The sequence below is a fragment of the Temnothorax nylanderi genome, unplaced genomic scaffold (assembly GCF_030848795.1).
Source record: "Temnothorax nylanderi isolate EJ_2023f unplaced genomic scaffold, tnyl_v1.0 TNYL_tig0016_pilon, whole genome shotgun sequence".
In the NCBI taxonomy this organism is placed as follows: Eukaryota; Metazoa; Arthropoda; class Insecta; order Hymenoptera; family Formicidae; genus Temnothorax; species Temnothorax nylanderi.
Window position 1 is genome coordinate 890,554 of NW_027249078.1, and position 22,423 is coordinate 912,976.

The following is a 22,423-nucleotide window of genomic DNA, read 5'->3' on the forward strand; positions in this document are numbered from 1 at the left end:
CGAACGTTAACGTCGGTGACAGACGCACGCACCTGCTATGGCTGGTCTCGAGGTCTGTGGTCGACACATTGTATTGGACGGAGTCGACGACGTCGCGGCTCAATGTTGTCGACGACGCCGACGTCGTCTGGGTGCTGATGTGACTCGTCGAGTACTCGCGGGGCGTCGTGTACGTCACCGAGCTGATATCTGCGACAGAAAGCAAGAGGGTAGGAAAAAAAATAGTGCGTCAGAGGGCTGCTTTCGCCTCGTTCTATCGCGCGGAGGGGATGGTACAGGCGTACAGGAGGAAGGCGGAAGAGGTGGAGGAGGTAGGGAGGAGGGCATGGAAGCGAAAGGGACGGGATGTGAAACGTGCGGAGGCGGCAATATTTACGCGTGCGTAGGCCGGCAAATATTCACGCGTGCGTAAGCAGGAAACGTTACGAGCCGAGCGGTCCCGAAGGCGTCAGGAACGTATCGTATCATACATATGCATTTGAGCGAAACGTTTCTTAAAGTAACACGCCAATTTATCTACTCATCTATCAATTTTTTCAGGAACAAAAATAGTACTTTACATGCGGATCATGTTTCGCGTTTAGCACATAGTCTCGTATTTCAGATGCTGGATACGCTACCGCGTACCGCGACATTTCTTTTAAAATGAAGCTCATAAGTGACATTTCAAGGCAGCAATAATTAGGTTTCTCTAATTCTGATATCTATACGTAACACGGATTTATTGTCCGGTGTAAACAAATTTCATAATCTTTTCTGACATTTGACGATAAGTCATTTTAATAAGTTACCACTTGTACCATATGTTTGTATTATCTGCTGCCTTGCAACGAAGGAACTCTTTATATCTGCGTTACTTTAGATATCAAACTCATAAGGATGTCTTAGAGTTTAAACACGCTAGGCTTTGTGCTTCGGTATCGATTTTTAAACAATACACGCACTCTATTTTAGTAACGTACTATTTCACAATCACGTATTAAAATTATAAATTCGGGTAGACATACGTGCAAAAAGACGCAATAAAGAATTCTCTATGAATGCTGTGTATTAAACGAAATGTTTTGGATTTCAAAGATGTTTTCACGTGATTTTACGTTCGGATCGAATTAAGGACAGAGTATCCGGTTTGACGTCGTGACTCGACGGGGCGAATGTTATTACTGAAAGGAATGTCGCCCCCGGCAACAGAGTGGTGTTATTTTCACGGTAGGCGATGGTTGCGCGCGTCACAAAAAGTCGTTACGAACACGAAGAAGACGCCTACGTCGTATTTCCGTAAGGAGGGGTTCTTTGTATTTAAAGCCGATAACTGGGAGATAGGTCGATGCTTGTCTACGTGTGATTTTATGATGAGTTTTCTATAATATATAGGTTACATATATTAATTTATATACAATATAATATTAATTTTTTTAAAGGCATGAATTTAAAGCGGTTTAGAAATAAATTCTTCATAATTGTGCGAAGTCTCGTCTTCGAAATGTAAGAAGGAGGACTTATGAAACATTGATTTTTTTGCGACTGTCTGCCGAAAGAAAGATACTTAGAATTATTAGGCAGAACGATCTTCATGAAATACGGACCGGTAGCTGAGGTGACAAAAATTTCTTCCGTTGTTCTGGGATCACCGGAGCCCTCTTCGCAGTCTTCCTCGTCGTCGCAGGATGGACGCTCTTGAATATTTTCCTTGTGTAGCCTCGGCCTCAATGTCGTCGGCGATCGTGTGGGCGCCACGTATACTGGCGTAATGATGTCATCTGGAAATAGAAACGACGCAATTATTAAGATGAACGTACGATCATAATGTAGGGACGAACGAAATGTGTAACACGACACACAGTAATTACATACACAACAAAATTTCGTATTCTGCACCGTAAATGTTATTTATTCTTTATCCTTTATAATAAAAAATAATAGTTATTAGCTATCGCTTGCACCGTTTAATTACAAACCGTCCAAAAATAAAGAATAATGATGTTATAAAAAATAAGTCGTGTAAAGTAATGATTCAAAGTATAAATTCCTTTTGAGGGATTCTCCAATTATCCCGGATAATTGGATCGCGCGGAAATTTCGCGATGCGTATCTCGCTGCGTTGCGAAGCGACCGGATGTAACGTTCGACCATCATCTATAGTTATCGTGTCTCATTAACGTGACGATGTTAATTTAGTTTTTAGTTAGTCGGAGAGGAATTTGAAGCGGGGCCTCAGTCCGTTGCAAGAGGTTTGTTGGAAAAAGAGAAGAAGAAACAGAGTCAGGTTTTATTTCTCCGGCTGGCGAATATGTAAATGAATCGAAGATACAACCGGGCGAGCATGAAGACGAAAAGGTGGGCCATGCCAAGCGATACGTGCGATGCGTGTTGAGTATGTGATGCGTGAGTGTATAACGGGGGGACGCCCTTCCTCGCGTGATGTAATGCGGAAAAAGGAATCGATATCAATGACAACTTAAGAGGAGTTTTGCGAACAGAATCTAATCAATCAAAATAAGTAAATTTATTTCTTATTTTAATTTAAAATAATTCTTTTAGATGTACATTTTATAGGAACGAAAGATTACACCTTTGGTTTTTTTAAATATAATTTTCACTTTTGAACATATAGAATTAAAGTGGTTTGAAAGCAAGTTTTTCGGTTGATTAATACGATTTATTTAGTGAGAGATTAGATTTGGTTTATTTAATGGCAAATTGTATGCGCACAACTACTTATTAATAGTTTAATTTGTATTAATATATTTTTTGTTCGCATCAATATGACAAATTCTTCATTATTAGCTCCTCTTCTTTGTTATATATGATTGAAAACAAAATTGCGAAATATTTTAAATATTAATCATTCCCGAGTATCTCTAGTATGTACAGAAGAAACGAAAAATCTGAAACTTTTAAACTTTTAAACAATTTTCAGTCGTAACCACATATTTTATTGTTGTAACAAACTACGACAGTTTATTCAATTTATCAATAGAAAAAAATATGATCACTTTGTCTATAAAGAAATAAAATGAGCTAAAAAATTAAAATATCCTACTTCATAATCGAACAAATTTCACTGTTGATATTATTAATAAGCAAAAAAAATGTGTGGTAAGTGCCGTCAACTGACGACAGTGCCTACCAGTACATGTGTAATCCATCCTTGTCTAGGGGAGTGCTAAACTTCTCTCCTTTCATACAACACAACGGAGATCGATACTCGGTCTCTTATATATGTAGCGACTGGTTCACGAGCGCTATCGAGAAAGTAAGTTTTTTGCAAATAAATCTTGATCTAATAATCCTCTTGCAAAACCGTAAAGGAAAATTTTGTTGCAAATATCATTATGTACTCCACTATATAAATTTTATCTATGTACATGTGAATTCAATATATATATATTTATATATTATAGAATTTTAATAAGTATATTTTAATAAATATATTTTATTAAGTGTATTTTAATAATGATATTATGACAAGTTTTTAAAATAAAAATCATATTTTTATTTTTATTTTTAGAATTCAACCTTTACTTCATGCTAGACCTATTTCTATGGATAAACATCAAAACGATCAATAATGTTTACACGAAGATACAATATTAAACTCGTGAAAAAATAAAGCTGAAGTAGTACGTACTTTTGAGAATTTTTAATTACAATTATTAGATGCACACTGCAAATTGTTTTACAATTGAATACCGCGTATAATGATAAAAACATGCGGTATATTTCGGACAAAGATTGAAAAGAGAAAGTGCCTTCGGAATCGAGATGGATTTGTAAAATATTTTGCTCCGTTGAAAACGTGCGAAATACAATGACATTCGTTAATACGAGATGCGTATAATTCGACGTTGAAATGGAAAAGACAAGACCCTCGCGGGGAAAACGTGCAGAATAGATTACTTACGCCTTCGGAAATATTACTTACACTTACCGGAACCTGACTCGTAGATCGGAGTGCACTCCTCGTCCTCGTCGTCGCCGGCGCAGCCACTTCCGGCGCCAGAGAATATGAGGTCGTCCATGACGCCGGGAAAACCGGACGCGGGCGTCTACAAATTAGATTGATTAACGGCCATTGAAATTACTAGAACCTGGATTAGCTCAAAAGGGCATACCTGTTGCATTCTTTGTAGCGGCGGGGCACGATCTAAAAGACTTCCGGCCGGCAGAAGCTGCACGTCCCCTCTGGCTGTAACTTTGCCATCTTTACCCGCCGCCAACTCTAAAATCCTGGCACCATTAACTACCAGTCCGGCTATCACGCCTAGAAATGGACGTTCCACTCTGCCCTTGCTGCGATTCCATCGGCCGCCTACTTGAATGGTGGACTGGCTGTTGAACACTGTCAGTTGATGACCTGTTGAGAAGTACATAAAACCCCTGAATTTATTTTCGTCGGACCTCTTCATGTTATCGATAGACTTAACTAATCGCTAACTTTATGTATTGATATATAAATAACAGTATAAGAATTCTTTCACGATAACTGGCAATTTAATTAAAATGTATAAAATTGCCAGTTATCGTCAAAGAATTCTTATACTGTTATTTATCCACTGGCGAAGAAAATTTTCCTCATTGATATATAAACCTTTCTGAAATAGGTATATATATGTATATGTTGCAAGGATTTTATGTAATTTATTTTTTTTTTGCAAAATTCTTAGAGAATCCACAAAAATATCGAGATGTTGTGGAATGAATAATAATGACACAATCTTACTTGTGATTTTGCAAAATCCTAGGTTCTGCCAGTGAAATTGTGAGTTGAAATTTTTATTAATTTATACTTATAAATATATTGTAAATTATGTTTATAAATATAAATATAATTACATAAATTTATATTTATTTATATTAATAACTTTTATTCATTCCATAATATACGCGTACATAAGAATTTTAAGATTAAGCGATGTCGAATCGGAAAAAGAAACACATGATATTTAAATTATTTAAATTGTAGCAAAAAACATTTTTTTTCTATAATATTTCAACCTTATAATTTATGATACTATAAATCGTTTTAAGCCTTTTTAAATATAAGTATTAATCATAATATATTTTTGACGAAAAGATTATTTTTCTGGCTATATAAAAATTTTTCTTTACTTTAAACCTTTATAACTATTTTTCTATTTATTGTTTTAAAATGAAGCTTATGCAGTTCGGTTAAGCCGGCTTTGGCATTTCGATTTAAAGAAAAGGAAATAAAAAAATACGAATATTTGCCTGAGATATGAGTAGATGAAGATGCTCGAGTCTGCCAGACCCCATGGGCGTTGACGACGTAAACAAGCTTCTCGCTTGGTTTAGAGCAACTTCACGAACCGTAGGTATAAAAGCATATTAATATATATATAAATAAAAAATTTTTATGCTTTATTCGTATTATTAGGCCAAACTCAGCAGTACTGCAAAGCCGAGTCGACCTGTGGAGTGGTCGGAGCAAGCTCCAGACCTCCCCTAGGTTCAAAAATCAGTTTAATATTCTGAGTCCTCTATGAGGACTGTATCAGATATTAAGCTGATAAGAACAGATACTACACTTTGATCTTAGCAATAAATTGCCGAGAAGCGATAGCAATTCTTGGATTTTGCAGCCTTTATATACACTTCCATGTCGAAACTTAAATACGAGAAAAGCACGCAGCGTAGCGGCGAACGCAGCAACTACCAAGAGCGATCAATACCGTCTGTCTCCCTTCCATCGTCCCCAATCCCCTCTACATTCCAACAGAAGCACGTGGCGACCGTGGCGTGTGGCCGGTGTGGCGTAGCGTTCTTTAAACATGTGATTATTGTGATTTAACGACGAGAGAGCGAAGAGTAATAGTTGACAGTTGATACTCGCCGGCACCGGCTGGTGACAGATCCTTTGTTGCATATATAGTGTACCTATATTTGAACACTTATTTCTTTGCAATTTTCCTATATTTTTACGTAAGAATTTTAAAAACTAACCTATATTTAACTCATATTTACGATATATTTATATTTGAAACTCCTGAGGCTGCTTTTTCCTTTATTTACGTGCGTTCGACTAAAGGCGTGAGCGGTGAGAGGAGGGCAGTGAGTCATGAAATGTAACTGAAAGTTATTACTAAATCCTAGTACTGCCTTAGTTCATTGTAATATTATTGCTGAACAGTACAACAAATTTTTATGCTTGATAATTAAAGAGCAAGATTTTTTCCATTAAAAAAAAATAAAAATTTCTTCGATATTGGATCCGCAATTTTGTACTGGCTATTGGTTTAATATCAGAAATCTAAAAGACTTTTATGTATGAAATTTTATACATACATATATAAGCCATAATTAATTTTTTTTTAAACATAACTTTTATATTGAATTCGTCATTTTGATTTATTAAATTTCAATTTCAGATTTGTAATTAACAACCTCAAAAACTCGTATATATACTAAAATTCAGCAAGATATATTCAGAAAAATTTGTACAACAAAGGGATAAGTCAGTCGCCAGCGTGGCATAAAAATGCAGCTGATACATCCGACGTGTAATCAGTTTTGTGTGATGAGAAGCGGGACCACATGTACGAGCAGTAATATAAAAAGTGTCATGTGCATACGACACGCGAATTAACTGCTCGGACTTGTTCTCCTCCTCCCCCCTTTCCTTTCTCACTCTCTCTATCGTATCGAGATAAGGATGTCATTGACGCCGCATTCCGATCTGAAGAAGCCCAATAAACTATCACTTTACTAGGGGAGCATGAAGACGACGGGCGTGGTCCCGCTGACACCCGGGAGTGGAATAGAGGCGCGGAGCCAAATCTTTAGAAGTCGTAGAACCAGTGAGATAAGTGACCTACAGCGAAATTAGCGACCTCGATATAAAATAAGTCGCCTATTAGCACGGCTATTAGCACAATTTCCTTCTTTATTCCTGCTCAACATCTTGTAAGGTTTTAGAGAATAACGAAATACATTTTTGGCAAAGAACGTCATAAATTAAAACTGTTTATGTAAAAAATAATGTCATAATTTTTTAACAAAAGAAAACGTTGAAGCGTTCTGGCATTATTATAAACTTCAGTTTGTCGTATTTAAATTTCGAAAATAAAACGGTGGGTTTTCAGATAATTAGCTCTTTCGCGACATAATCTAAATTGATAAGTAAACTGACAGGGAAGTATGATGCGCGGGGAGTTGCCGAATCCGAAAGTGAGTTGGGCCACTTGGGCCGTTATGCTTAGACAAGTGGCACATTCGGCTAAAGTGGAATCAGGAGACGAGAATGCTCGATATTCGCATATTTATACTCGCACATTTATACTACGGGGAAATTCGTTATTTTTATACACGCATGTCTCAAATGTTCTCAATTTATTCGTTTCCAAACGAATTCAGAAAATCATTAATTTGTACTATAATGTTACATTATTAATTAATGTATAAAATGTTATTAACTATGGCTTATTTACGTGTGAAATTTTATACATAATACAATTAATTAGCTTCTGTCATTATTAATATTAATGAATGTTTCAATAAAAAAAACTTCCATCGTTCCTTGGAGTACGTACAAAATAACAAATCTGATAAGAAATAAAATAAACGTGTGTTAAAAAACTTTTATCGATGGACATTACATTTAATCTGGGAGTGAGGAGGGGGGATCGAAGTTGGAATTAATTCCCGCGGAAATTGATGGGCCCGAATTTTTAAGACGGAGTCTCACGGACGCGCTTTGGGAACCGTCGGTTTTACGGTGAGAACGGCGAAGCGCTGGGTATGGGAAACATCGATGATTCCCAGGCGGTGGTAGCAGGCATTTCGTATACGAACGTGAACAGCGAATGTAAACGCGCCGCGCACGTGCACGTACATTTCATTCGTACACCGGCCGGTCTTGTCGCTTGTCCGGCTGCGGCGCGAGACAAATGTGCACGCTCGGGAACCTCAGGCACGATTCGGATCGTGGGACGTGTTTGCGTCTTCATTTTCAATCGACAATGCAATTCGATCGCATTCGATTCCGTAATTACCGGAGGGGGCACTTAAGAAGCGGCAAATATTTGAGGATAAGGATCGGAAATGCAGATCGCGCAGCTTGCGCAAATCAACCTGCGTCTCGTCAGGCTGGTGGGTAAAGGTCCCGGCGGCATTAATCAGACGGAAGATTCCACTCGATCGTCTTCGACCGGTAGCGCGTTATCACTGCATCAGAATTAATTACTGCCGAGCCATTAATCTTCACATCTTCATTCACGTGCCAGCTGACGATGATTAATGAGCTCAAGAAAACGAGTTTCATATATTTGCGTGTTAAGCCAGCTTGGTGCTAATTCGCAGTTAATTACAGATTTTAGAATTTTCTAAGATTATTGCAGTTTTGAAGTATGTATTTATCCGATAATTCTTTCGCGCGGAAGACACGCAGTCGAGGAACAGTTTATGATAAATTAAATAACAAAAGTGTTTATAATCTTCGCGCTTGCTAATGTACAATTTACAAACACGTTCATTTAAATGTATTTTACAATCAACTAAATTTCAATTTAAAATTTATTGTGAGAATAAAAAAAACCAATGCGAGTGCATCTTTTGTTATCTTTTTATTTTGAACTTTTCTGTATAGAAAATAAGAATCGCGAATCTTCAGGTTTCTCTTGTGTAAAACCTTCCTCTACTTTGGTGTCTCGGTCTCCAACCAACAAAAGCAATACGCGAAGAGGCGCCGCGGGAATCGGCGCGCTCGACCGGTCGCTGAATCCTGTCTGGTAGGTTTAGAACGACCTTCAGATTCCAAGGCTGTTCCTAGCGTACGAGCGCAGCTTAGGTCGACTACCATCTCGCTATGCTTGCCTGGTTCTTCTAAGCATGTAACTTAGAACGACTAACCTGTCTGATGAAGCGCGGATATTACCGCTGAATCTATTGTTGTTGGTAACGTGTTATAGTATGGACGTCGAGGAAGATACGATTTTTTAACAAAGATTTTTAAAATGCGTTATATTTTCATGCATTGTGTAAACTATCGAAATCAAAATCTTATGAAACTATTGATATCGTGTCTATGAGAAGAAATATAGCTCAGACTGTATCGAGTTTTAAAAAAAGTATTCGCGAAATAATGCATACAATTTCATCGATTTTTAATAGTAATCGTAACGGCACTTTTAGTAAGTAATATTAAAATAAATTATTCGTAATAAATTGACAAATTGGACGATTTACATCAATTAATTAGTCGCCTTATTTTATTAAATTAGTAATTTTCAAACCAATATTACTCAAAAGTGTGAACTAAAATAAATGTTTGTTAAAGATTTACTCTAATCGTTTTAGATCATCGAGGGAAAAGAGAGAAGAGGCAATTTGTTTCGGAAAACGAGGGGAAAGAAGGGAAAAGGGAGGAGACAACTCGTTTAATGCACCTCTTGTTATGTCCCCGATCGTTTCTTGTCATATATCTTTTAGGTCGTTTCATGTTGCAGCGTAGGTGTGGCCAGAGCAAGATAAACTCAGTGTGTTGGATCTAACAGACTCTAACAAATCCTCCCTACCCCTCGGAAAAAGGATGATCCTAGAGGTGACGGATTCCGAAATCGTGAGAAAAAAAGTCTCGTAGCGTGGTTTCGGCATCGCGTTCTTCGGCTTTCTCATGGCGCGCACGAGCGTTTCTCATCGCTTACCGATACAAAAAATAATGAGATTTCGGAGGCACAACGGCGAGACTCGAGCGTGAGAAGATGCTGAACTTGGGGCTGAAATCGTCGCTCCGTGCACCAGGCACGTATCAAAGTACAGGAGCGACTCCTATCACGTGTCCTTTGGAAGGCTCTTTTACCTTCTAGCCGCGGAGGTCGCGTGCAGGGTGATTTGTTATTGGCGACGACGACCCTACATGAGAAAGTAACGTGAAAAATGTAGAAGTCCATCCACGCGTGAGAGATTTCCTCTATTCTCGAGAAAATCTCTACTCTAGAAGTAGTAATTTCCTCCTTATTTCTTCGAGCACGAATAATGCCTAATTATCCTGCGATATACATTATTTCATAATGGCAATTATTAAAGCATAAGTAAAGAAACTCGATATTTCATTCAACGAAACGGCAGAAATTAATTAAAGCTGCCAAACGAGCTGTTTGTGAAGTGTTAAGATTTAATAAAGTATATATTTAGTTTTCTATGCAAGATATTGTATTTAATTAAATTGGCATATTCTGGCTATTGGAATAGATTTATCAATTTATATATAATACGATATTATTAAAGTATGATATTATCTTAAAATGAAGGAAATAATTTTTACTGGCAGAGTTAAATACTGAAGAAGAAACTTGATTGCTATATGCTCTTATAAAGACTAAAATAAATAAGAGTTCTAATTATATATATATATATATATATATATATATATATATATATCCTCTCTATAGTCTCTATATTATAAGACTTTTTAAATCATTTACAGATTCCAAAATTTCGTCCCGAATCTTGTTACAACTTTATAGATCATTTAAAATTAAGTTCGAGAGAACGTATTTGCACTCTCGGCACATCGCGACCGCTGAAAAGACGCAGTGTCACGCGTAGCTTCCGGTTGAAATTTTCTCACGAATTCCAGACGCGGGCTCATTCCCACAGGCTGATCGTAGCAACGTGAGACAGAATGTCCCTGAGGCCAGCCAAGCGATCTGGTTCGGTAGTAGGCTTGCAGACGAGCGAAAGAGTTTCGCGGATGGTGCTCTTATTTATCAGCTTGCGAATCGAAGCCGCGTGCGGACTTCAAGGCTCGAAACTCAAATGTCCAATTCCCACGTGTAACAAATCCACACGTGTCTTCTTATCTTCGCGCGCAACGAAATAAGAGTAATCCCTTCGCTTTCCGCGAACGGAAATCGTCATTCGGTATACGATACAATCAACTTCGCCGAGCCGTACAATTAGAAGTCCGAAAGGAATGGATCATGATAAGGGTCAAGCTTTACGAGGGGGGCATTCAATTCGAGGTCGACGATCCTCGACACGGGGGGTTAAACGGCTTAAAATGACCAGCCGCTCGACGGAGAGACCGAGAAAGAAGGACGACACGGTGGGAGGAGGATAAAGCGGTGTCTTGGGACAAGAGGCTGGCTTCTTAAGCCAATTAAATTGTTCCCACGGGATCGCACCGTGGGAGAGTCTCTCCAGGAACGCAAGAACGCGAGACTCGGGACTGCCAGGACTTCATCCACTCTTAGGAAGTTTCTCTCTCACCCCTCTCATCATATTTGAATACTTATTTACCTGTCCCGAATTATTATTTTTTATTTCATTACTAATTAATGACACGTTTTCTCCAAATTATATTATTAGTAGATAATAAATCAATATAACACATATCTTACGACACAACTTGGTTTATGAGTACAGAATTTAGACACATTTTCTATCCGTAAAATATCCAAAAAAATATTTAAAAAGGAGTTGGACTCATGTGTTTCACACGTATGTTGTTTTAAGTTTATAACTAAAGATTATCATTCCCCTTCCTTCTATAAAAGCGAGATTAGTTCAAGAATTTACTATTTTATTTTTGTACTGTTTAAATTTTAAATCTATATGTTAAACGAATAATAATTTCTATATATTAAAAATACATACTTTTCCAAAAAACAAATATTTTTCATATTTTTTATAATCTTGCACGATTTCGATGCATTCAACTAATTATTTCGAAGAAAATGGAAGAATCGCGCTGTGCGATTTTAAGGCAAAATAATAGACATGCTCGTTGCACTTCGCATTGTCCCATTTTCGGCGGCGCTTAAAAAAGAATATATCGGATCGTGCGACTCGATCGACCGAGGAAATCGTTTACTATTCTCGCCGCGACCCTCTCCGCTCCTTCCTCTCCTTCGCTCGTGCCTTTTTTATGCGGCCGTACCGAGGCACACGTGGACGAAGGGAAGGAGTCCGCGTGAGAACTTGGAGAGGGCTCGTGGGAAAACCACGAAGGCGCGTGGCGCTTCTGATACCAGGGTATCATGAGAGCCCAACAAGCACTACGGGTACCCTCGATGTCTTTTGCATCACTCATCCCCCTACGACCCTTTTACTACTCCCCCCCCCCCCCATGTAATCAAGCAGGTGGGATTGAATGGACGAACGCGCGATGTAAAATTCGCATTTAAAAATCGGGTGAAATCGCGATTTCTTGATCAAGTTGATATATCATTCGATTGCATGTAAGTATATACATGTGATATTAATTATATAAATTAATTTTTACGACTGTGATATTTATACACGTATTTCTGTGTACTGACTCTCACGATGTGTACTTGTTGTAATAAATTTATTATACTTATTGTACATCACGATTTTCTGACATAAGAAAATACGGTTTTACAATTCTACATAAGTTCTGACAACGAGATTTAATATTAATAATATTTAGTATATAACTATGGAGAAGATTATTAAAGAAGCATTGGCTGTAGAATTAGGAAAAAAATTATAAGCCCGAGGCGGTTGATCCCCTTTTGGAATAGGGCAACATGAATCAATGCTTCTTCGTGGCCTTTTTGAGGGTTTAGGTCTGTGCGGACCCTAAGAATATCGTAAGAAGAAGACGCTTGCCTGAATGAGCCTATTCATTGCAATGACATATGTCAACAATGGTGTCAGGCTAACAGAAGATATCTAAAAGTAAATTTCCAAGTACCAGTGACAATTGAAATTAATGTAGATGTAGTTTGTTCGTCTAATAAGAATATCAAATATCAACAATATTAGTATTAGTTTATCTTTATATTTAAAAACAGTAATTTTATACTAATCTTACGTGGAATATATTTTAACGAATATTTGACATTTCACTGAAACACGTGATTTTAGTATTAAATTCTTAATACTTCATCATAATAAAGAATTGTATGGAATTGAAGGAAACGTTTTCCAATATTTTTCAACGGATATCTCGTGTATTCCAGTGAGCAGGGCAGTAGAAATGACAGAAAGTTAAAAAATCTCCCGCGGGATGGGCGAGAACTCTTAATGATAATATCCAATTTGTGGTCAGCTAATATATTGCTCCGAAGAAAGATCGCGTAACGGCCACCGACTCATTATACCGCCGTAATTCATTGAGAGGCGTGAAAACCATTGTAAATATAAATTAGTACAAGATTTTCTATTAGGCTAGCAGAAACGTCGAAGTGGTTCTTGACGAAATTCGATCTTGACCGGGCCCTAAATGCTTGAAGAAAAAGGTCACGAATTGCTATGCTAGAAGAGGCGCGTCCGCATGCAGGATTTACATTTCTCTCTCGTAGTGTATCTCATTCACTTGCATGCCGCAAAGTATTAATGATACATATCGAGCCATACATATATTATATATTATATATATATTTTTTCGTATATATTTTGTTTTCTCGCCTTTAACTTTTATTTCTTCGCATAGTTGTCTTGAACTACGTGTGCACTTTCGGCTCGTATAAAACTGTATGTAAAATTCGCAGTGTTTGCTGCTATTATATTCACAAGTAAAAAGAAGCGATTAAATATATTTAATCCTATTCATAATTCTTATCTGCCAATATCAAATTTAATTGCTTCCGGTGAATATCTAACCAGTAGAAAATTCGAATTAAATTCCTATATAATTTTGATTTGTAATCCTGCAATCACGATGTTCATCTTATCCGAGGATACATCTTATGTAACGCTGTGTTATATCGAAAAAGTGCGCTAACGGAAATTTTATAGCCTCCTCCTATCAGGTATGCATGTCATCGAGAAAGCAACGTCACCTAAAATCCATCCACGCACGCGGCAGTAGGCGTAGCACAGATACGAAATGCCGCATTGATTACGTTTTGTTCGGTTGCATCTGATATTAAAACGTATTGATAATGACATCGTTAATGACATGTTAAGGGCTGAATCGAGGTGTGAAGAACGTTGTAAACACGAATTAATCGAACACCCAATACCAGGAGGTCAGGAAACGTCAAGAACGTCATACTAAGAGAGAAGAGAGAGAAAGAGAGAGAGAGAGAGAGAGACACGATTCACACACACACACACACACACACACACACACACACACACACACACACACACACACACACACACACACACACATATTATAGAAAAGGTGAATTTTTGTCGGTATCCCTCGGTTAGGATTCTGACCATAGCCGGTACCGAACATTCTCATTTGCAAACGTAATGCAAGAAAGCTCTCAGAGTCCCTTCGACGACATTACATAGAGATTAGAATTTAAAATGTGTTACAAGTAGAATATTGCAACGTGGAAATTTAAAATGGAAAACTAGAATAAAACATTTGGTTTTCTTTTATTTTAAACATTACTTATATATATATGTATATTATAATCTAAAACGTTAAAAGAAGAGACTATATGTAGAAAGAGATAGGAAAGCATTATCTTCATCAATAGAATTATCTTTGATTGAATTAAATGATTCACGAACGATATAGCAGCACGCATTCCGATTAAGATAAATGCAATTAAGATAAATTCTGAATGACAGTGACTCATGAACATGTGACTGCTTAATTGTAATTCACGACTGGCTATATATTATTTCTTAATGTTATTTCTCGAGTTTTTGTGATGATTTATGACTCACATCTCAAGTTTTTTTTTAATAAACGATTGATTAAATATCGATTTAATCTCTCATTATTAATATCTAATAATGTGCGTTAGATATACGTTGCGATATAATAAATTATATTGTGCTTATTAACAGTATAAAAAAATTTCGTAACTCTGTTGAAGTGATTTCTACGTATATTGAAAATGTCAGTCTGTAATGTAACAAGATTCGCAACGTTGCGAATGGATTGAAGTTCAGAATCAATACAATTACGATATTACTTTATACATTCAGAAAATGTGTTGATGAATATGACACTAATTTAATTACATTCTCTCAAGTCACTGGTAACAATTGAGAGTCAATATCATACAGAACAATGCGCAGAAGGTAAGTTTGATTTGTTAAAGAGGTTTCGACAAGAAGCTATTAATTAATGGACGCTTCTTCAAGAAAGATCAGTCGAGCGTGTCATTCTTATTGGGAAAACAGAATACCATGGAAGTACTTGGAAAGGATCTTCGTGTGCAACTGTATGCGAAACAATGTCACATAAACACAACCTCGGCAAAACTTATCATGTAAATTAATTTCATTAAAATTCATCATGGAAAACTTTGCATGACTTAATGCTATATCTTTTTATAAACCGACCTTTTCCGAATTTACAAAGTGCAATTGCGCTTCCTTAAAATAAAGCTGTGCATTTCTTACATAAATATATTCTTCTAGTTTTTCTAACATAAAAGTATAAAAATTATTGAAAACAGAATTAAAAAAACTATAGAAAACAGAACAAAATTTTGTCGCAAATTGAAAAATTTCCGTAATTAAATCGTCTTCCTTCAAAACTTTTTCAGTATATAATGTTCAAAAATAAAATCATTACATTAATTAGTTAATAATTTTAGTAATGGAAGCTTCCTAAAAAAATTAAAAGGAATGTTTAATTAAAATATTTTACGTGTAATTATGGTTTTCAAGGAGGGATCGCACATATATAGATTATTTATATATAAATATAATTATTAAAGAAGTTAAGAAATTATATTTCATTAAGAGTTAAACGTAATAATCGTATTTCTTGATAACTATCAATTTAGAAAAATAGGGACAACAGTAGTCATATGACGCTAAGGAATTTGCTTCAAAAAATAAGTTTGATATCTTTCTAGCATATATCAGTAATCTTCTAAAAAGATTTATAAGAGGGGACGTGCATGAGAATCAATATTTCAAACCTCTTTTCTTTATCAGAATTATCAAACTTTCAGCAGTCACAAAACTCTTCGAGACGTTTGCAACCTTTATCTTTTACTTTTAAAGTTATACACATGGGTACTATGATTCATCGCCACTACTCGTATAAGTTATTGGCATGTTATAGTTCTGATACTTTTAATACCAACTGAAATTAAAAGATAAATCTAGAGAGAGATGTATAGAATTAATTAAAGCGCGTTTTTCAAGTTTTGCATTTTATGTTGATGTGTAACAATCCCGAATGAAATCTCGAGTGAATGTCATTACATTAGCAATCTTAGTTGAAAAAATTAACAACAAGTAAACAACGTTCTTCATCTTCACGCGCTGGCTAATTACGGAAGCGTAATTAATAGGGATTACTTAATAACGGCCTTACGGGTGCCTGTGCCCTGAAGAAGCTTCTTGGCATCGAATGATTCCCTAGTAACCCTGAGAAGATTCGATCTCTCTTCGAAGCTGCTTTCTCACGCCTGTTGCGACTCGTCCTTCGATTCCCACGAGCCTAACGGATGAGGCTTTGCCTTTCCGCGAAAAAAAAGAAAAAGAAAAAGAGATCCATAGTATCTTCCGAGAACTTTGATACCTTGGATTTTTCAACGCAGCACGAGTGAGGGTGGACATCATGAAAGTCATATAGGTGCGCTTAAAAAGAACTTTATGGACAAGATTTCGCAATCTTTTTGTCTTAAAGAATTTCATCCAACATGTGATAATGACATATAATGATAAGAGAAACTGTTTATTAATCCAAATTGTTTTAGCTCTGAAAACTTTGTGCTATATATAAGTCACCTCTGTTAGATGAACATATTTTTTCCCTAATATTCCAACAATCAACGATCGAAGAGATATCATATTCTAGAGATATCGTTTTAGTAAATAACCCACAGATGCATAAAAAATTCAGATCTTATTCGCTTTGTACTGGTAAGATAATTGCATTTTACATGTTACAAAGATCCCTCGTGGAAATAAATCGCATCGGAAGGGTCGCAGAGACTTTCCCATCTCCCATCCTTAAGACGACAGTCTATCGAAGAGAAAAATTTCAAAGTATCCTATCGCTTAATGTCTGTTTCACGGTGTAGATTATTTCGGCGCGACATCGAGCCTCCCTCACCGTGCTGGGAATTATCGACATGAAATTCTATGGGTTCAAAGGTCCTCGTCTATATACCGCGCGCGGAGGGAAGATCGCGAAGGAGGATCCAAGGTTCGAACCCTCTCACGACCCCTCGACTATATCGGAGGACGCCTTCGTCGAGGACGCCGAGATCCTGCCTCGAGCGTGAGAACGATTCTCGCCCACGGTCAAATTCCGTCGATCGGGTATTAGGACACCAGGGCAACGCAGGAAGAAACTTTAAGACGCGCTTGATGAGACGATTAAGAAAAACGGAAGCTCGCATTTGTATAAATAAAAATAAGAATACGACGGAAAATGTCGAACACAAATTTAATACCTCGGACTTCTATGACTGACCGACATTTCCATGATTGAAGAAGAGTATCGTCTTGTCTGTCATTCTTCGAGATTAACTATATTGAAAATAAAACAATTGTTTAACCTATAATTCTGTTAAAAACTATTGTTTAAATGTAATAAGCAATATAAATTATATATCATTTTAATAAAATGTTTTTTTATAGGTACCTTGTAGCTATATTCAGCTATTGATAAGTTCAACAAATAATAACAGCATAAGATAATGGAAAATAAGGTACAATGATTTTAACATAAAAATTAATTAAATTTAATTAATTTTAATGTTAAAATTAATTAAAATTATCAATAATAAATGCATGCTACATGTTATCAGAGACATAACATTTAATTTAAATTTATATATTACGATCAGATAATTTTTATCATTTTTTAAAATAATAACATAAATAAAACTTAAATGAAATGAAAAAAAAAAAAAAATTTTTTTCATCACATTTTTACAGCTGTAATTAACTACAATAAATTCGTAAGTAGATGTACTTGGGTGAAGTCTTCCATTTATGGCGTTGAACTTTCACTTAGCATCAATGGTACATATGGGTGGGTTAAAACGACGCGAAATAATGGGCAGAAGAGGCTATTATTCCTACATTAGAATGCATAGGCGTTCCCGTAGGGACGCGGATTACATTACCCCCAGGGTACACCATGAATAGAGTTCCTTAATTAGAGACCAGGGTAGTATGGAATTCGAAGAAGCGTCTTCGAGTCCTAGGCGTGGCTATCAAATAATTTTATACTTGAAAAATCATCGCAAATCGCGTTATTATCGCGATAACAAAACGCGCTTTAGGAATAAAAACGTTGGATTCATTTCGATTATGCGGAATATCAATACATTTATTTCTACCTTTTATTTTTTTTATCAAAAGAATTATTATATGTCGCTATGGTGTAAAAATTATTTGAAAGAAGAACGATGCGTTGCGTGAATTTTATGAGAATTGTCTAATTTCGTCGAATTTACGAGTAGTAAAGTCGGTAGGTTGTTTTTTTTAGTAATAACATGGTTTACAGAAGGTTCGGGGTTCCATAGAAGTGAAAGGGTTGATCCTTCTAGGCGAGTTGATCTACTTAGATATCAGGAAGATAGGATGATCAAGGAGGATATACGGGATATCCTCGCAGGATGTCGAGGGTTTTATTCCCAACCCTCGCTCACCTTCGTGATCGATAAACCTTTACTTGTTTCGTCTATTAATATGTCATAATCTTACAACAATATGAATAAGTTAATTTTAAAATAACAAATCAACTCATAACGCATACTTGTGCTACATTGGGGTAAAAGAATATCCTTAACACGTCCAGTCATATATTTGAATATCATATCTAAAATTATCTATTTATGCAGTCGCAAAAGTAAATATTAATCGCAGAATTCTAATATTCAAGTACCACGTGTCGTTCGAACTATTTTACGACGAGGATAGCATGGAGGGTAAGAAGTGGCACAGGGGTTGAACACGCGGGCACTAGAGCGAGGAATGTAATGAGAAAAAAGGCCTACCACGTGACCTTTTCCATCAGAGATGCATGCGACGTAAGAAGGTTCCGCCTGAGCTTTCCTCTAAAGGGGTTGGTTTCAATTAGTCTCAAAAGGGTGGTTCAGTTGAGGTAGTCGACCTATTATTGCCGACCATGTCTTTAATGAGCAATGTATATTCCGTTCTCAGCGTGTCGATCGTTCAGTTTGAAAATTGTCGATTATTCTGTATTTTCTTCTTTTTTTTTCTTAAAACGCGAATAATAGAACTCAAATTGATTCTGGTGATATTTCGGAATTCTCTTTCGTTTTGAAGAATAACAATTTGTTGAAAGTGGAGAGATAAACAATTTTATCTCTAACAGAAATATCTTGTTTTCAGAAACAAGAGAAGAATATAATTTGAAGTGAAAACTTATCTGTCACGCAGCTGATGCTTTAAACTTTAAAGTATATTCTGCATTGCCCGAACGTTGTTTTATAATTCTTATGCTTCGAGTGCTTTTAATTTTTCATCAATCTAACATAATTATTCTTTGTTGTATTCTTGAGAAACAATTTCGCCGTCTGATGTCTATGATCATGTTTTATTACCTATATCTTAAAAGATTTATGTTCTTTTTTTTGGAATGTACGTATATCTTCGCCTGTATGACAATCGAGAAGACGATACGCGCGTAAGAGAGAATACGTGGCTTGGGGACAAGCGACCTTCCACACATGAAGCAGAGCAGTAGAAAGCGCGAAGAGGATTCTCTTCTCGCTTTCGTTGCAAGCCGCATGATATGCGAGTCACATGGGGTGGAGGGAGAATCGCGGCACCGTGCGTGCTCCAGAAAGGATCGAACTTCCTAAGCTCGCGCGAATTTCTGAATGAAGGCAGCAGGATGAAAGTCGTCGGACTAGGACATCTAATGCATACGCAATATGTATAGAAAGCTTCGCGGTAAATTTTTGGGGTAAATGCATTTTATAAATGCGTTATTTAGTACAATTATTGTTTACATTTATGTTTATTAGACAGATAGACATATCGAATTATGCGCAGGTATCTGAAACCACGCGTGAAATAATCTACCCCTAATTATTAACTATAAATGTTACAAATCCACAATTTTCTTTCTCGATACCATTACTCTATTGGTAACAATTTTATCTATTTGCATAAATGCCACGCGAAGCTATGGCTCCATATAAATAAACATTGCAATAATAAATTTAAAAATATAAAAATGAGGATATTACTGAAATATGTTTCCTTCTCGAGTCAGCACTCAGTTCTCGCATTGTAATTATCTAAAATATTATTTATCGTTGCAAATATCTCTACTCTAGTAATTAAACAAAAATATATCGGCCGTTTGAATCAGTTATAAAGTAACTAGTTGACAATTATCAATTGAAATTAATTTATACTGTTCAGGACATTCTGCAAAACGTTTGAATCAAATCTTCGCGTCATTAACTTTTATTAGAAAAGCAGGAAAGAATTACCAAATTCTAAAGAATTTCAAATGACTTAGGAAGCTATCACGACAGCAAGGTTGGTCAGAAGATAGGTTTCGCTTGTGCGACACCGCTAAGCAGGCAATTCAGATGCGGCGATAGACTCAAAGGGTTAATGTAACAAAGGCATATATTCCATGAGGTCAAAGGTCTCCCATGACGTCTAACCGACGAAAATTCCACACAAAGAGGTGACACACGATTTCCTTAGAGATTCTCAGTAACTTTTAGCATTTGCTTATTTAGAAATATATTCTACACTCTATATTGAAAGGTGTGTATAATAATTTAACTCTTTAACTTGAATCGTTTATTTTAAAAAATTCGTAATTATAAGGTTTTTTTGCACTTAAGGATCAAGAAATCTTATATCTATATTTCTAATTCAATATCTGTTCTTCATTTGCATTATAACTCTGTTATCTTCAACGTACAGAAAAACAAATAAACTATTCAAACAAGTAGTATAATTCAGGCAATAAAACGTAATACTATTAGGGGTAACAAGAATATAAAAATAAATTATATCTCACATATATTTTCCTAGATGTGTGAAATTATTAGTCGCGTGAAAATTATTCATTCGACATTAATAAATTATACTATCGAGTTAAAGACAGGAGATTTGGTGAATATTCGTTAAATATTAAACGCAAGTGCGTATTTGCGAGAGTTTCGCACTGCGCAAACGATGCTCCCGGGACCGAAAAGCTCGTACACTTATGAAAATGCATCGTGCATTAGTCGACGATAAATTTCCCTGGGTCAGGAAAACGAGTGCAACGCAGTCTATTACGCGCAATGCTGCAGCGTAATTAATATCTGTGCGGGAATACGCGAACAGATATGTGAACCATCTGATTACACGGCGAAGTAAATCTAGTTGTCTGGCACGGTTGAATGAAAAAATATGACAGTCAATAGAGCTGCGCAAGTTAATTTGATATACAGATACTCATAAAATATCGTTCTAAGCCTTTGTTCCATATGATAAATAAGATAATGTAATTTCACGAAGCAACGCGTAAAAATGATATTATTGATATTAATTGATTAAAATGTTAGAATATTTGGTGGAAAAAATGCTGAATAGTGCAACAAACCGTATTAATCTGCAAGCTTAGATGTAGATAGGCGGTTATTGAATTATATTAAGTAAACCGACAGTTTATTATGATATTAATTGATTAAAATGTTAGAAGAATATTTGGTAGAAAAAATGCTGAATAGTGCAACAAACCGTATTAGCAAGCTTACGTAGATAGGCGGGTATTGAATTATATTAAGTAAACCGACAGTTTATTATATATGTGTGTAAACAATTTGAGTAATATAACTAAGTGAGGCACTTAATTATATTAACGCGCGCGGCCGCAGCACGAACAAATGCAATTCCTAGTAAACATGATATATGGGCGACATTATAAAATTAATTGCATACGGAAAATAGAAATCCCACTTTGCCGTTTGCTAATTAAATACGTACCGTTTGCCGTAGAAATTCTTTTCTGTTTGTACATATCTCTTTAAAGTAATTAATTAATTTGCTCACCGGCGTTTATTTAAATTTTTGACAGAGTAAAATGCAATTAATATTCCAACGTTTCAGGCGCAGAACATGGGCAAAAAACAAAAAACAAAATGTTTATAGATTCCAACTGCGATGTACATATATAAATATATAAATATTATATAATAAATATACGTATATATACATAATCATATTACTTGATTATGTTTTTTGTTCAATATAATCACACAAAATTTCAATTAAAATAATATAGATCAACTTTTTAATGTAGGCAGTTTATAAAGGTACTGGTGAGAGTTAATCGATCTATTTGACTAATTCACCTTATTTCTTTCAAAGGATAACGGCCGCGCAGGTATTAGAAATAGGACTGATATGAGCTCAGGCTTCTTGTTAGAAAAGCGAAAGCGTTTTTTAAAGGTCAAGTTATCAGGACAACATATCATGGATGGAAATTTCAAAGCCTGCAAGAGTAAATAAACTTAGCTTGTGTTCGATAAAACTTCGATCACTTGGTTAAGCATCAGGATTTCATCTTGTC

The 22,423-nt window shown here is 36.0% G+C and overlaps 1 protein-coding gene and 2 non-coding genes across 6 annotated transcripts in view; all 3 read right to left on the reverse strand.

Annotated features, from left to right (window-relative positions):
* Nrx-1 (neurexin 1) overlaps window positions 1-22,423 on the reverse strand; it is a 204,550-nt gene that overhangs the window by 9,532 nt on the left and 172,595 nt on the right. For 3 of the 4 annotated variants that reach the window (XM_071698596.1, XM_071698594.1, XM_071698597.1), the window contains 4 exons: window positions 4,116-4,357; window positions 3,926-4,049; window positions 1,587-1,760; window positions 33-189 (listed from right to left, as the gene is read on the reverse strand). In XM_071698596.1, coding sequence (XP_071554697.1) covers window positions 33-189; window positions 1,587-1,760; window positions 3,926-4,049; window positions 4,116-4,357 — 697 coding nt within the window. The remainder of the gene's footprint in view (window positions 1-32; window positions 190-1,586; window positions 1,761-3,925; window positions 4,050-4,115; window positions 4,358-22,423) is intronic. The other variant, XM_071698595.1, reaches the window with a different exon arrangement.
* On the reverse strand, window positions 3,088-3,193 carry LOC139768564 (U6atac minor spliceosomal RNA). Its single transcript, XR_011717396.1, has one exon. It is a non-coding gene; the product is annotated as a U6atac minor spliceosomal RNA (small nuclear RNA).
* On the reverse strand, window positions 5,390-5,582 carry LOC139768563 (U2 spliceosomal RNA). The gene has a single exon (XR_011717395.1). It is a non-coding gene; the product is annotated as a U2 spliceosomal RNA (small nuclear RNA).